This window comes from Paracoccidioides lutzii (assembly GCF_000150705.2).
Source record: "Paracoccidioides lutzii Pb01 unplaced genomic scaffold supercont2.1, whole genome shotgun sequence".
NCBI lineage: Eukaryota > Fungi > Ascomycota > Eurotiomycetes > Onygenales > Ajellomycetaceae > Paracoccidioides > Paracoccidioides lutzii.
In genome coordinates this window covers 770,819-787,516 of record NW_015440947.1, presented here as the reverse complement: position 1 = coordinate 787,516, position 16,698 = coordinate 770,819, and the positions used below count along the sequence as shown (strand labels likewise).

General features: G+C 47.2%; 4 protein-coding genes across 4 annotated transcripts; 2 read left to right on the top strand and 2 right to left on the bottom strand.

Moving 5' to 3' along the window:
* Positions 1-3,057: 3,057 nt before the first annotated feature.
* PAAG_00212 (hypothetical protein) lies at positions 3,058-5,754 on the bottom strand (the record flags this gene model as incomplete). The annotated part of the gene is made up of 1 exon (XM_002797627.2): positions 3,058-5,754. The coding sequence occupies one exon, from the start codon at positions 5,752-5,754 to the stop codon at positions 3,058-3,060; it is 2,697 nt and encodes an 898-aa protein (XP_002797673.1).
* Positions 5,755-6,873: 1,119 nt separating this feature from the next.
* On the top strand, positions 6,874-7,713 carry PAAG_00211 (pyrimidine 5'-nucleotidase; the record flags this gene model as incomplete). Its single annotated transcript, XM_002797626.1, has 3 exons — positions 6,874-6,967; positions 7,034-7,459; positions 7,538-7,713. The coding sequence occupies 3 exons, from the start codon at positions 6,874-6,876 to the stop codon at positions 7,711-7,713; spliced, it is 696 nt and encodes a 231-aa protein (XP_002797672.1).
* Positions 7,714-8,173: 460 nt separating this feature from the next.
* Positions 8,174-9,054, bottom strand: PAAG_00210 (hypothetical protein; the record flags this gene model as incomplete). The annotated part of the gene is made up of 2 exons (XM_002797625.1): positions 8,174-8,384; positions 8,486-9,054. The coding sequence occupies 2 exons, from the start codon at positions 9,052-9,054 to the stop codon at positions 8,174-8,176; spliced, it is 780 nt and encodes a 259-aa protein (XP_002797671.1).
* Positions 9,055-11,597: 2,543 nt separating this feature from the next.
* PAAG_00209 (dynactin) lies at positions 11,598-15,724 on the top strand (the record flags this gene model as incomplete). Its single annotated transcript, XM_015843942.1, has 2 exons — positions 11,598-12,014; positions 12,068-15,724. 2 exons carry the CDS (start codon positions 11,598-11,600, stop codon positions 15,722-15,724), a joined length of 4,074 nt encoding a protein of 1,357 aa, XP_015700277.1.
* Between the last annotated feature and the right edge of the window lie 974 nt (positions 15,725-16,698).

Below are 16,698 nucleotides of genomic sequence, written 5' to 3'. Positions count from 1 at the left end.
GGGGGGGGCAGAGGAAAAGAGGAGAAAGAGGAAGACGGCGAGAGATACAGATATAGAGAGACAGAGAGGGGTAGACAGACAGGTAGAGATAGAGAGATAGAGATAATGATCGAGAAGTGGAAGTTGGAGTCGGGACAGACGACGAAGATGAGGTGGACGCGGCTCACGTGGGGCCTGACTCAGCCTGCTCGGCTGGACAGGGTCGAACCACGCCTGGACAACGGGACAAGAGCCGGGAGATGGAAGATGTCATAGATTCGAGCGAGGTGAAAGAGCTGAGAGCGGAGCGGGGGAGAACAGACAGAGTGTCCATGGAGAGTTTGCGGGTTGAAAAAAAAAAAAAAAAAAAAAAAACAAAAAAACAAAAAGACAAAAAAACCTCTAGTTGGACTACTGGTATTATTGTCTGATATATATATATGTATGTATGTATATGTATGTATATGTATACTGGCATTCCCTCTCCGGCTCGAGGGATTCTCTTTTTAGCATCAAGGCTTTTTTTTTTTTTTTTAATTCCGCCTGCTCATCACCCTAGCTACACTGCTGCTGAAGTTAATCAGCAGCTTCTGGTTTCTCCGGTCACTGACTAGTTAAGCAAATCCTCTCTGACGAACCTCCTGTCAGTCTTGCACTATCCCATTCCGTCCCTCAGCTCTCTCTATCCATGGATCCCGGATGGGCAAAAGTGAAGGCGTGCGGAGAGAGTAAGTTTACCCCTCCGTCAATTGGCTGGAATAAAGTCCTCACAATTTCACAGCTGCTGAGGTAACTTCCCCCCCCTTCCCCTCCCCCAGTGTCTGGTTGGCTGGTTTGACTTTTGGCTGCTCGGTTAGTTAATTAGCTAGCTAGTTAGTAAGTTACCTCATCAACGTCATCATCACCATCACTTATCATCATCAGCCACCAATGAGGAACCGCAATTTTCATTTCTCAGCATCTGGCTTCTCCTATCATCTGCCGTGCTCCTAAGTTTCACAAGTTTTGCCTAGAAAACATGTCCAACCACCACTTAAAATAAAAGCCGTCATCGTCTCCCACTTATGCTTCCCACCTCTCATCACCCATCCCACTTGGCCCTGGCTAGCTGGTGTAGTTTTGGTGTAGCTTGCAGAGTTAGCTTAGGTCCCCCTTCCCCTGCACAGCCCCCTTCCTATCTCCATCCCCGCCAGACGCTGAAGCATCGCAACAGCGAGAAAAATCCCTAGCAACCCGGCTGTCCGAACACCCATCATTGAATTCTGACATAATTCGCAAGTGTTGTTGTGGAAAGTTTTCGCAGAGCCAAAAAAGCAAAAGGCAAAAAAGCTCAAGTCCCAAACAAAAAGGTTAACCAGAAGGGACAATCCCCAGAAATCATAATGAGAGAGCCTTGTTTTATCTATACCCCATAATAATAATAATAATAATAATAAAAAAAACCTTCTCTTGCGTCGTCCTTCCTCCAAACAACCCGCCAAATAACCAACAGTCCCTTGGGCCTTTGGGTGGTTAGGAGGTTTCTTTGGTTAGAATCTGGAGGCATTTTTACCCATTCAGTCAGTCCCCAAAACATCCGGCTCCTCATCCCGCTTATTCATCCCGCTAGGTAAATTAAATATAATTAACAAGGGGTCTAAAACGCCCCCCCGTCCCTAATGGTTTGCCTGGAACCTGAATGCTTTGTTTGGACTGAAGTGAAACTACCCCGAACTGTAAAAAAAAATATACATATATATAAAAAAAAAATATAAACAAAAACCTGCCAGGGTAGCTGGTGGATATCCGCCCGTTATTGGACAGGACTCACCCTTGCTCCTTGGCAAGTTCCACCGCACCCGTAAACCCCGCGTATCAGGGCTTCTTCTTGGACAGGAAAACTCTCCTGTTTACCGGGCAGCTTATGGGCAAGGAAAAAGGCTCCATCCCCGTGCAAACAAATCCCAGTCCCCAACCAAACTGCTCCCCCCCCGGGTCTCTGACTTTAATCACGGGTCCCCCCCTGGGGGATCTTATCTGAGCAACCCCCCGCCCATGTCACTGGCTACGCGTAAAACAACCACAAGAGGGCAAGTCAAGAGGGTTCCGGCATGACAAACGCCCAACATGTGATAGAGCAGCCAAGGATATTGGGATTAGGGATCACCAAACCCACCTGCAAGTTACCTGGGTACACTAACTGAAAGGCTACCCTGTTTGGGGTGTGGGGCGGACTGTATCCGTGCATGCGAGGGAGTTGAGATGGGAAGGTGATGGTTTTGAGTGACGCGGAGACAGCTCTGGGGCGAGGGGGCTCGATGGGCGGGAAAGACTGGATATGCCTTGCGTGGCTCGGGGAACTGAACTGAGATGGTATGAGTGGGGAATCGGGGGCCGGTTGAAGGTGAACGGGGGAAGGAGATTGTGGGGTGGTTGTTTTGAAGGGGGGAAGTGGTGGTTGATATCTATTGGGCTTTGGTTCTCTGGTGGGAAAAGTCTTGCGTGTGTTTTGGCTTTTGGGCGGAAGATAGGTGGTTGTTTTTTACCTTCTGGAAGTATCTCTTTGTAAATAATGATGGGTTTGAGGTGAAGGACCTGACGGGATGCAGGTATGTAGATGGTTGTTGAAGAATTAAGAATCGGAGAATTAAATGCTTGTCTGGTGGCTATGTATGTATGTATGTGTGTATGGATGTTTGTTTGTATGTACAGTAAATGAAGATTAGATAGGAAGCGGGCAATAACAATAATCACCATGATCGATCTAATGGGAATCGAAATGTCACTTTAACAGAACCAGTATCACAATCCCTAGAGTCGAAATCCAAACACCATTCGAAAATTGCTTCGAAAAATGCTCCATTCCCTCCTCTTCCAAAACTGCGGAACAAATCTCTCAAAAAGTCCCCCGCATGGAATTGTCACCAGCAACATCCTTCCATCCTCCACCCTCACCCTCACCCTCACCCTCCCCAAAAGCGGACGGAAAACCAGGACGAATATATATATATATATATGACAACGAAACACACCTACAATCGCAGGGGATAAACTTATAATTGTCCATAAGCTCAACCCTTTAATCACTCAGCAGCCATCCTAATATCGTCTTTGAACCCGTTGAACAACATCATGCATCCCCTCAACATCCATCTTCCCTACTTCTTCGTCATCATAATATCTCTCCTCCCTCACAGACCTCGCAACACCAGCAGGAGCACCAGCAGGAGCACCAGCAGGACCATACCCTCCCCGCTCAACAGGCGCATAATCTCTCCTCCCCCGCGGCTGCTCATCATCCACATACACACTAATCTCCCTCCCGCCAGGCCTGACACTCTGCATGCGCGACATCGGCTGGCGGACCGCCGGATGCCTCTCCTCATACCTTGACGGCGGAGGCCGTACACTTGCCATCCTCACCACTTCATCCCGAGGAACCAACGGCTCCTCGACATATGTCGCGTGGCGCGCGGGTGGAGGTTGGTTTACGTAATCGACAACCCCGCGCTCGTCGCCATCATAGCCGTACACGGTTCGCTCGTGGAGGAATTCACGTCTGAATTCTTCTGGTGCACGGCGGTAGGTGAGAGGGGGAGGCGGGGGCATTTCTTGTGCATATCGTCTATCGTGGTATGGGTCTTCGATTATGGAGGCGGCGCGGACGCTGCCGTTTGCTAGGCGGGGTGGGCCTTCGGGGTACGGGTCCATCCGGGATAGGCGGGCTGATGGTGGGGGGAGTGGTTGGAGAGGTTGGAGTCTTGGAGTCTGTGTTGCTATCTGTTCGACGTAGCGGTTTCCGTCTGCGTCGACGACCACGCGACGTTGTTGTGGTAGGGGGGCCATGATGCGTGGCTCGGGTTCTAGTTCTGGATAGGGATTGCGGAATCTAGGGGAGGGTGGTGACATACCCCCGGAGACATAGTGTCTGCTGTAAGGTTGAGCAGGCTCTTCATAGTATCTAGCTCTCTCTGTGTGGACTGGGCGATCGGTGACGGCGTAGGAAGTACCCCGAACATATCTTGGTTGGTAGTCAATAGGCGGTGGCTCCGGATAATCTTGGATATACTCAGGCTGTCTAGCATTATGCAAACTTGCAACGCGCCGCAGATCCAGATCATCGCGGGGAGGTTTCCTGTAAGTAACTCTGGAGGTGGACCGGGGGACACCCAGGTCAATAGGATTGCCTATATCATAGCCTCTATTTGGGTGTTCGTCAAATACTCTTCTTTGTCCACTATCCCGTCGATGGCCAACGGGTGAATATTGAGGAGACGAAATATCAACAAATGCAGGCCTTTCGTGGTGTAGTCGAGGCTTTGACTCTCCAGCAAGTGGTAAATCAGAGAACGGGGGTGGAGAAATCGGCTCAGGTTTGATATAAGGGTGATCAGGGGAATCTGCTTCCCTTCTTTCATTGGCAACACGGTTTCGATCTCTATTTTCCTGGAGTCGTCGGCGTTTTCGAGAAGTTAAAGGTTGGGGTGCACTTTCAGGGCTTGTACGCGCAGATCCATGGCCAGAGGTTAGTCTGTCCACAGGGCGTGTATGCCGCTGTCGACTTTGAGGCAGTGATGGTACCCTTGACACAGCAAGTGGGGAAACTTTCGAGGGTTGCGGTGCAGCCGGAGATGTTATGTGATTCCTAACGACCCTTATGTCATGGCCTGGTGATGCATTACGCCGTGTATCGGGACCGCGTTCTACTGGCCTGCCATTGCTTCTCCTTCTAGAACTCATATCTAGTTTTGGAATATACTCGCCCTCTTCTTCTCTCGGAACAGTTGAAGTGATATCTGGCCCGGGAGGAGAGTATTCTGGTTCATCGTATACATCAGGGTGCTCCCGAACAGGATATTGGCTGATGCTGTCGCGACGAGGAGTTCGATTCACGGGACTCCTCAACAATGGCCCACGTTTGTCAGAAGCATTGTACGGAGATTCCTGCGTATCAACATCCAACACATTAGGGTCACCAGCATCAATCCGGCGACCCTCAGCATGCCGCCGGCCTACGGAACCTTCATACTCCGTCTCATCCGCGTCCACCGGATGCGTATGATCTTCTCGGATGGGAGATGGTTGTTCGTTCCGAGCGACTTGTGGGGAATCGGGAGCTCTGCTCGAGTAAAATGAATTATCATCGAAAGAGTCACTGGCTGTGGTGTTTGCATTAGCCCCTTGAATATCACTGGTTGCAATAGGCTCAACAAGCTGCAATGCTTTTGTCAGGACTTCAGACACGTCGAAATCAGGTTTTGCTTCTTGGAGGCAAGTCTGTAGTCTGTGATCAATTTTCTTCTGCTCAAGCTGCTCACGTAATACACGCTCAATCCGCTGACGCTGCAGCTGTATCTCGGCTCTGATCAGGTCGTCAGACTTGGTAAGGAATATAGGGTCAATTTCAGACACTGGTTTTGGGGCAGTTACACGACCACTGGGGCCACTACTGCTGGAGGAAGCAGCCACGCCCGAAACAGTAGCAGAAGCCGATCCATTTACCAATGGGTTGGAGTGCGTGCTGAGCGGAGCGGGATGCTGTTTCGCCTGCACGCCCGCTGGAGTTCCAGCAGGAGCAGGGATGGGAGGAACAGCAGAGAGGGGAGGAGTTTGAACAGGTCGGTGGATGACTTTGCGGATAACATGCTGGGGCACTTTTAGTCTTGGATGATTTCCAGAGAATATCTGGTCGTGTAAGTTCACGATCTTCTCGTACTCCAGCATCTCCTTCAAGTCTGGTTGGGGGCCGTGGTTGTTGCCATTCACCGGACCCGGAGCGACCTCATTTGTGGGCATGTCGATGATTCCAATAGATGTGACTCAGTCTAGAATAGCAATTCTAAGCAAGGTCTTTGGAAGAGACACCACAGCATGCCTTCCTGCTCACTGTGAAGCAGACAAATGGGACAATCTTATGCTGGTTTTCCTCCTATCCAACGCTATTCGAGGTCTGGCGAAGATGTTTGGTTCAACGGGTTCTGCATCTCGCTTATTCATACGCCAATGCTTTGGGACGGGAATGAACTAGGCTTCTTCTAGCGTAGCGTCATTTTTTACAGCAACCAGTACCGTGACGCTAAACGCAAAACAGATGGCTTTGTCTTAGGTAAGCCACCGTTGGAATTATCTAGAAAGCAGACTTGTTCGCTGGCGACAACAACGACAAAGTTATGGGGAAGAATATTGAGAGGATGATGAGCTCGCCAAATACGAATGGGAAATAGCAAAATAGTCTAAGCACTATCATTCTTTTACGGCACCTAAAGTGGCTTTGTTGGAATTGAACGAAACGAAAAATGCTCCGGGATATTGTTTATCCAGACCGATCCTCATCGATGACTGTGTCAAGTGAGACTGATATCACTCTCATGTGATGCACGAGGATTCAGTTCAATTCATGATTTGAGAGCCTCACTCTGCTTGACGTTATATGATAAGCCATTTGAACGACATTTACTACAAGCAGCCCGCATCTGGATATCATATAAGCGGGGTAGACGGCATTATATCGCTCTATGAACTTGTCCATATTGAGGATTCATGCTGACTCCCATCGTTCAGTGCCCGTGAACATCTCTATCTCATTGACATATTAGTACTCAAATAGAGAGGGGCGCATTATTTCACTCAGTCGCTGCCATAAGATCCCATCCATGCGAGAATGTCTGTCCGGGAGAAGGGCCTGAATAATGAGATAAACCGCGAGTCCTGCCCGGGTGGGGACTCTCGGCCTGTATTCTTTTTTGATATTGATAACTGTGTATGTATATTATGCGAAAGAAGAGCAGCTCGGATTTCAATATCATAATTGCCTTTTAATTTGTAATCTATCTCGGAATATCAACTGACTATATATCTGCGTTGGCGCTTCACAGCTCTATTCTAGAAGTAAGAACCAAAACCCCCTTAAAAAACATGTCTTGGCCCATTCAGTCATCATCGTACACACTCGCATATGCTGAGAATAAATCAGGTAATAAAATTCATGATTTAATGCATGACCTCATCGGTAGGTACCACCCCCAAATCTACCCATTTCATGCTCTGTAGCCATAAATATTAACCATCCATGTAGACGCCTTCTTCATCCAACACCTCTCCCTCGACCCTGCAGACGCAACAATGCTCCACCAAAAATACTACAAAGAATACGGCCTAGCAATCGAAGGCCTAGCCCGCCACCACAAGATCGACCCGCTCGAATTCAACAGCAAGGTGGACGACGCCTTGCCTCTCGACTCCATCCTAAAACCAGACCCACAGCTCCGCTCCCTTCTGCAGGACTTCGACAACACCAAGGTGAAACTGTGGCTGTTCACGAACGCCTACGTCACCCATGCCACGAGGGTGGTGAAGTTGCTAGGCGTGCAGGATTTGTTTGAAGGGATTACGTTTTGCGACTATGCGGCGTCCAAGTTGGTGTGTAAGCCTGAGGCGGCGATGTATGAGAAGGCGGAGCGGGAGGCAGGGGCCACAGAGGAAGCGGGAAGTTATTTTGTTGGTAGGTTTGATTAGATGCTCTTATTCTTTGTTGAGTATATGTTTATTCTGACATTCTTTATTTTATTTTTTTTAAAAGACGATTCTGCCTTGAATTGCAGACATGCACAGGCGCGCGGCTGGGAAACGGTCCATTTCGTGGAACCACATATTACTCCACCGGAGGCGCCAGCGTCGAAGTATCAAATTCGATCCCTTGAGGAGCTTCGGGACATTTTCCCGCAGTTTTTCAGGTCTAGGAATAGGACGGGTTAGAATGGGTTTCTAACTATTTCCTACGGTTATACTTTTTGAAAAGAATATGTTTCATTGTACCTCTGTAGAGTTATATTAGACTCACGAGCACAGGTAGGATCATACAAAAGTATAGGGCGTATTTTGTGATATTTTTGAGATATACCCATGAAAAAAGTCAAGATATTTTGTTCGTTTGGTTTGAAGTTCTGTGTAAATTCAAAATTATTCATATAGACGAAACGGGACGGATGGATGGGGATGATCGCGTGATGAGTGATTACAGATTCTATACGGATAATCCAAGGAAGAGCAAGCACCAAGTCCAATTGTGTTCTTGAGGAAAGGGTATATATAATAGAAAGGAAACTGTACAAATCCCCCACACTAAAACTTGCTAACCAAGTCTCTTTAACCTAAAAAATGACGAGCTAGATTTCATTAGAGAAGGAAGAAGGACAAAACAGTGATGAATCTCGATTTATTCCGTAGTACAATCTGGATTCGGAAAGGCAAGAGGCCTGGGATTCCCCAACGCATCACACGGATTGAAACGCCATGCGCCTGCATACCGCCGCTCAAGAACGAATTTCGAAAGGTATTTGACAAACGTCGGGACAGGTGGGTAGATTAGAGGTTTACCATCCAGAAGGAATGTGTTATCAATACAGCCCAACATTAGCGGTGCATTTCTGTAAACTAAGTCAGCAAAGAAGGAGTTTTAAGTTGCTCTTCAATAGACAAGATGAGATGAACGAAAGAAAACCACAGGAAAGACCCAAAAATATCATACCCGAATGGATCAACATGTTTCTGCGCGTATTTAGAGGTAAGGTGCCACCAAGGCTCCAATTTTTTCGCATCATACTTTGCAAGATCGAGGAGCGTCGGGATCTCTTCCGTCAAATGCTTATGGAGCACTGGTCCTAGATCATGTAGGAGCCCCTGCAATTTTTTCCCGTCATACGACTTAGCATCAACCTGAAACACATATTCACGTAACTTCTCAAGGCTTTCCTCGAAGTCCTTGTGCTGTTGTATATTTCGGTCCATGATGTCTTGTATTCCGGTGAGTTTCACCAGTTCGGGAAACATGAAATCTTCCTCTATGTCGTGGTGGCTACGTATATTGTTATACAAGGCTTTGTTGTAGAAGATAAAGTCAGTCGCATCGACGGTGCCCGGTTTGATGGCGAGACACTGGTTGTACGAAGAGTTGAATGAGCGGATGATTCCGTTGTGGAGGCTGGCCATGTTCTGGGCACAGGTAATTGCGAAATGGCCATCTGGGATATCAGAGCGTTCTTTGAAGCGTGTCTCTGAGATTAATCTCAATGGCGTGTCGGCCCATGGTTTTGACATATTGGAGGTATCTAGAAGATAGAAGAATCAATAATTGCCAACCGTAAAAGTAAAGGATATCCGATATCCAGCGAAAACAACAAGAGTGACATATAAGGTAGTAGATTTTACTGCTTTGCTATTCAAGAGTGAGCTTTTCAGTCTCAATCAGAAGATCCTGGCCAAGTTTACCAAAGAGGTATATATAGAATTTACTTAAAGAAAAGCTTAACTGCAAGCTTGAGAGGGGTGGGAGGGGAGGATCTGTGGAGAAAGGGAGGGCGGACCTGCCCAATCGATGCAGGAGGATATGTCATAAGAGGGCTGACATTTTTTGATAAAGGGAGGATTATTAGAGCTCACGCACCGATACCGCAGACTTACCTTAACATGAAGGACGCATGATGAGCTGGGCCAATCACATGGAAGACGTTGGCTTCCTCCAACATGGTTTCATTCGAGGAGGGGACCAGATGGTCTGGAGCGGTTCGCTCAAGGGGGATGAATGAGAGCTTGTCGATAAAATTAACTTTGGCAAAGCAGGCGCTGGCAGATGCAGGTTGGAGGCATTACCTGCTCCAATACTACAGCTCGTAACCGAAGAAAATGAGCCTCAATGGATATATTCATGATTGGTCTTCTATCATGAGCTGAAGACGAGGCTGAAGAGGCGGTGAGTGGTTGAAGGAATGTATGCTGGGTCGAACAAGGTCGTGCCTGGTTTTGATTGTGAAAGATACATCTTTCACAACTGAGCCTCTTCTCTTGATCCATTTCTTCTCTTCTCACAGGGTCGAATTACTTTTGTCGTCATACGAAGATAAAAATAAAACCGACAGTGGTTTCTCTCTGGCTAGGTTTCCTGTAGAATTATACGAGGTGATTAACCAGGCATTGTTAAGCCACTGAGCCATCAAATGGGGTTGAGTTGGGTTGGTATGGCATGTCGAGCGCTCTAGAATACCGAGATCGTGCGCTAGAGGTAAAAGAATGCATGAACTCGAAATCCACAATTTTCTTCTTCCACTCCATATGACATCGTGTTAAAAAGGTTCTCTCCTCTGTATCTCATGCACTCCCCTCCCACTAGTGCTACCCCGTGTTGAGTATGATAATTCATCTCCATTCCCTTCTCTGACTTCTGGTGTACATATATTTAATTCTCATCCGTTATTTGCCATCCTCACAGTGTCGTAGCAGGCTTCATTTAAGACCCCTGAGAATGGCCAACAGTTTTGCTATTCTGGTCAATTTTCCGGGTGTGCAATGGGGTAAGGTGTGACCTGTTCTCAAGCTGTTACCGGGCCAGCTGATAACTTGAGTCTCTTCAGACACGCGAATTCTACGATCTTGTACCGTGTATGTCACCAGTTGGGCGATGATTGCCTGCTTTCAAAATGCACATGACTAGCCACATCTGAAAGATGACAGGACACAAGGAGAGGTGGGAAGGTTTTCGAAGAGGAGGCATTCTTTGCTGATGCCAGATATTTTATCCGGACCTCGACGAATCCCATAAAGAATGCCTGAAGATGTTTTCCCTTGGGGATACTGGCCAGGTACCAATCTCTAGACCGATATAACTCGGAAATGTGGTGAAAAACCTCAACCTCCCTTCCAACTGTTTCTAGATAAGCTGGGAAAGACTGTTTGAGATGATTACTAAGAAGCAACTCAGGGAGAGATGGTAACTAGCCGTTCTTTGGGTCTCGGCGTCAACTGACAGCTACGGACTGCTGCCAAATCGTTTCACTGTCTGCCCTAGTCGATTTTGCCATCCTCCGGTCACATCTGTCAGACCTTTGCATCCTGGAAGGCTTGATTTTGGTGAACCATAAGAATCTCTGCTCGGTATTTATAATTTTCCTTTCTTGTATTAAACTTGATTGGAATCCGAAATTTTGGCAGGTAATTGAATGGTCCCCATTTTCCTGTGAATGTAGAAGCAGGAGATATCATAAAATAAAATGGAATCCGAGTCTCATAATGTAGACAAGGTGTTCCCGGGAACAATTTGGAAAGTATTTGAGACTCAACGATTTTTAAGTTGCCTTTCGAAAACAGTTTCAATATTATTCTTACATGAAGAGTCGCACGGTTTTGATGGTGATGTAGAGACCAGGAGTGTCTGAAGATATCAGCCGTACATGTAGTTACCATGTGAGAGCAAAGCCAGTCCAGTCGGTAACATGTCCTGTAGTAGGCCTTGGAGAACGGGCCAGTAACATCAATATCATCTCATGTTGATGAAGTGAAGGCGGTTTTGAGGTTGGAGAGCGAGAGAGCGAGATATCGTGGTGGAACGCGTTTGTCTTGTTTGTCTTGTTTTGTTGTCGCGGTCCCACGTAGTCTGCTTATTAAGGGGTCGGTCAATAAAATAGTTAACTAGTAACTAACAAACGAGCTACAACAAACATTTTTATGGATTGAACTACGGAGTTCAACCTCCAACAACGCCCATAGTAGTATAGAGACAGCCTGTCAGGAACAAGACGTTTCAGCTGATCGGGCCAATCTCACTCCGCATTCCCTTCTGATGCACAGTCCCAAGTCTCGTCTGAAAAATGGGTGATCTTTCCCCTGGCCAGGTTGTCACTCTGGCTGATGACAGAAAGGCCGTAATCCGCTTCATAGGGGCTACCAGCTTCGCCCCTGGAGATTGGGTTGGTGTGGAATTGAGTGAGCCAACGGGGAAGAATGACGGATCTGTTCAGGGAGAACGATACTTCGACTGCGAACATGGTTTCGGAATGTTCGTCAGGCCCGCTGCGGTTGCAGCTATTTTGGAGCAGCCCAAAAGGGAAGAGCGGAAGCCAGCACCGAAAGGAGGTTTAAATGAAGTGCCCCAGAGAGGGAGACCGCCCAGTGGCCTCGGGCCAAAGAGGCAAAGCGGGATTGGGTCAACTGCTGTTAGAAAACAGAGTACTACTTCAAGCCCTTCCCCTGCTCCTAGAGCTGGAGCATCTCCTCGACTTCTCAGAGTATGGACCCCGCAATTTGATATCTCATGGTCATGGTCTAACGTTGTTTGTAGTCTCCTACAAAATCGCCTACAAAACAGTTGTCAGTAACCTCGCGAACAGCGACCACAACGACACGGTTGCCCGCCACGGGTCTGAAACCCAGACAGAGTTTGAGCGGCCGTAGCTCAATGGCCATTCCTCCTACAACCACAGCTTTCAAGGGCCCCCGACAATCAGTGGAAGGGCTAACGATCAAGTCTTCTAGTCCACTTTCTCAGCAACCACTCCCTACCATAAAGTCTCCGCAAAAACGATTTTCACTGAGACCTACACCCACCAAGACATCAACCCTTGAGAAAATTGAGAGCGCAACAAGTGAATTGAGTGAGGAAACTGGAGATAGTGGATACTCGAATTCGCCCCCCGAATCGAGTAGACCGACCCCGGCACCGCAAGCCTCTCTAGGCCCATCACCGCACCGATCCGTTTCCGGGACGAATACTGTGCTTAAGGAGGTGGAAGATCTTAAGACTAAGCTGAGGGTCATGGAGAAAAAGCGAGTGGAGGATCGGGAGAAGCTCAAGTCGCTAGAAACATTGCGATCGGAAAGAGATAAATTCGAGAGTATCATTCAAATACTACAAACAAAGTACCAACCACAACAACAAGAGATTGCACAGCTACGGAAACAGCTAAAGGATGCTGAGGCTAGAGTTGAGGAGGCGGAACGTCTTCAAGATGAACATGATTCTATCGTTGAAATGGCTGCCCTCGATCGCGAAATGGCCGAGGAGATGTGTGAGGCTATAAAAACTGAGTATGAAGCGTTGAAAGTGAAATCAGAGGAGCTGGAACTAGAAATCGAGGTGCTTAGGGAAGAAAATCAGGAGCTAGGTCAAGTTATGAGTCCAGAGGAAAAGTCAAGCCAGGGCTGGCTCCAGATGGAACGGACGAATGAAAGGCTTCGCGAAGCCCTCATACGCCTCCGCGATATGACGCAACAACAGGAGGCCGATTTACGTAACCAGATCAAAGAACTGGAGGGGGAGCTGGAGGATTTCACTACCATCAAAGCCAACTACGAGATAGCAAAGGAGCAGCTATTAATCTCTGAAGCCAATATGGAGGATTTGAAGCAGCAAGTTGAAGCTCTTGGAGCTGAAGAGATGATTGAGGAACTGGCCGAAAAGAATATGCAGTATCAAGAACAAGTAAATGAGCTGAAAGCGGTGATTGAAGATCTTGAAAGCCTGAAAGAAATTAGTGATGAGCTAGAGAATAACCATATTGAGACGGAAAAGCAACTCCAAGAGGAAATCGACTTCAGGGAGAGTGTCTATCTTGAACAAGGGCGAAAAATTGCTCAACAGGACGAGGTTATAGAGGACCTGGGCTATACCTTATCCAAATTTCGAGAGCTGGTCACTAATTTACAGAGTGACCTCGAGGACATGCGGGTATCGCAGCAACTTACAGAAACGGAGTCGACAGAGCTAACCGCACGGTCAAGAGCGATGATGGACCTGAACATGAAACTTCAAGCCTCCGTATCAAAAGCTCAGATGAAAACGATTGAGGTGGAACTAGGCCGTATGGCAGCTGAAGAATCTGCGCAGCATTTGGAGATTATGAAACTTTACCTCCCGGAATACTTTGAGAGCGAACGGAACCCAATTCTTGCTCTACTACGGTTTAAGAGAGTTGGTTTCAAGGCATCTCTCATGGGCACCACAGTACGGGAAAAAATATCCGATGCAACCTCCACGACGTCTGGTGATCATAATGTCTTTACGGCATATGAAGTCCTTGAGAAGTTAACATGGATAGCCTCCCTTTGTGACAGATTTATTAATTTTATCAGCAGCTGTTCAAACGAGGAGTTCTCCACTTTTGAAGGAGCTTTGTACGAACTGGAGCCCGTGGAACGTACGCTTAATTCCTGGATTGAGGGGTTGAAGAAAAATGAACTGAACGAAAAGATATGCGCTGTTGAGCTTCAAAGATCAATCGCATTACTCTCTCATCTTGCTGAAACACTCATTCCATCCAGTCTGGAATCGTATGCTGATGAAATTTACATGCGTTCGGTCATGACACAGACTTATCTAGAATATGCAGCGTTATCCTTTTCTCAGTTGAGAACTACGCTGCAAGCGAAGCTTCCATCGCCAAGCGATGAGGATGAGGAGGCTCCTTTCCTGTATCAAAAAATCGACGCCTTGGGTAATCAAACCCGAAGCGGGAAGATAGTAGCCGGCAAAATCACCCGGTATTTGGATGATTTAAAATCAAGATGTCTTGCATTGACTGGTGACTTTGCAGACAGCTTTGAGAAGTGCGAGGGAGCTGCTAAGGAGGTCGCCGAGCTTGCAAGACAGCTTGGAGAAAATATTGTGCTACTGGCGGGAGAAGAAGGGCGGACAGAGCCAATTACGTATGCAGAAGTTGCTGCAAATATGTCACAGACGGTTATGCTTCTTTTCCAACCATCTGCTGCTTCTGCGGAATCTAACGATAATAACCCTCTATCCATTGCTTCCAATAAACTACGTATTTTGGGAGCGTATCTCGAAAAGGCCTCCGATGCCTCGTCCGACCTAAGCCAAACTGTTGAGTTTGAACGTCACCCCGCTCCTTGGACTATCCGTGCGAAAGAGCTCAAGTTGAACAAAGTTATTTCTCCAGATGCAGACGAGGAGATTCGGCGTCTGAAAAATGAAATCCACGAAACATCCACTGCACTTGGCGCTAAAGACAAGGCTTTCGAGGAGCAAACAATCAAGATTGAGCTTCTTGAATCGAGAATGCGCGACGCCGGAAAGAAGGCTGCATTGGTTAAGGAACTCGAATCCAAATTCGATACATTGCAAGCCAAAGAACAAGAATTAATGGATATTGTCGAGAAGCAGTCAGCTGACCTGCAAAATATGGAACGGGAGAGGGATGATTACAGAGCTCGACTAGAAAAAGCGAAACGAGCTTCGGGATCTTCTGGCGTTTTGCTTGGAGCAGATGGCGTATTAACTATCGATGCCGCCGCTTCTTCAGCAGTGATGAGAGAAAACGAATCGCTACGTGCAGAGGTTGCAAACTTGCAAGCGGCTGTCCGCTTCTTGCGCGAAGACAACCGCCGCGCGAATTATATGGATCCTTATTCTGTACAACGAACAAATCACATGCGTGCCTGGCTTGATACTCCTCTAGTTCGTCCCAAGATTGCTGCTGATGACAAGCGGGCGATTTGTAATGCCGCATCTGAATGCCAGGATGTTCTCACGCATCTTCTGAAGCTAACTAAAGAGTCTAAGCTAGTGGATCTCAAATCCACTCTACCCGTTGATGAAGCAAGTCGTCTTTCCTGGAGACCAGTTAAGTCGACAACTAGATACCAAGTTCTTCGTCAGCGAGAGGAATACGAACAGTGGACTCAATGGAAAGATGAAGTCGCGCGGCGTGAGCGTGCCCGGGCGCGGAAGGAGGCCAAAGCCATCAGGAAGCATTTTCGCTATCCGGATACAACGGGGGTGGCCGCTGAAGTTTCATTTCCTCCGACGTCTGGCTCTCGAGGGGCAGAGTCTTTCAGCGATGCTAGAGAGCAGACTGCTACAACCAAAAGTCGAGGGGTGATGGACCGGGCTTGGAAAATCTTGGGGATGCAGAGAGATTTCGATTCGAATGACGGTTCCGAATATGGTGATCCTGAGGAAGTCACTATCGTCAATGCTTAAAAGAGAGATGCATCTTTTTTCTCATGGCCTAGGCAAATCAACATTTTTTCTCTTTGGAGTCATTCAAATCCGACCCCTTCGCATCCACAGGGTGGTCTTTGCGCCGCCCCGCAAGTCCCCTTTATTTCCACCCTGAGACGCTGCATCTGACTACATTTCATTTGCATTTTTCCGCTGGTATATTGAACAATAAATTGGCCTTGGGCTGTGCCTTTCCTAGTTCTTTCTTCACTTCTTAACACAACATGAGATTTGGAAGCCTCCATCCATATTGATTTCCTTTCCTTCACCTCCTTTTCCATATACAATGGAGAAAACCTAACAGTACTTGCAGATGCACATGATGGGTGCGTTGTTTGCTTGCTTCCCTCCTTTACCGTATAGACGTACGTTGCTCCATGCCGGTTTCTTTTCGTTGCTCCCGCTGTCTACATATGTGTGTAAGATACCCGTTCGAGATTTCCTTTAGATTGTTTTCAGCGCTTGTCTTCGTTCCTGTTCTCCAAGCGTATTTCTGTACTTTATTTTGCTCATTGAGCATTGTTTTCTTTGTCCTTTGGACACTGTGGTTGCAGTTTGACGATGTATCACTTTTATAGGGAGGAGAGAATTTAAAATTACAAACGGAGGATTTTATATGCAGATGATATCAGGGGATGTTACTATTAATATTGACAGCGGACACAGGAGGTCAGTGATTTTAGAGGCACGTTTTTTAGCCGTCTTTTCCGTGACACACACACTCTCTCTCTACCTTTATGTACAGTGAGGTTTTGGCTGCCATGCAGCTAGTGCATCCAAAATCCAACCATGAAGTATTCTGAAGTATTCCCGCTGACAAAAAACCAAAAGGGGTATGATTAAAATGACTAGGAAGCTAGTCTTTCAAGGGGTGAAGTGATTTACAACACGCATCCTTGCTAAGGAAGAAAGTTTAAAAAAAAAAGACTTAAGGAAAGGGGGAAAAAAAGAAG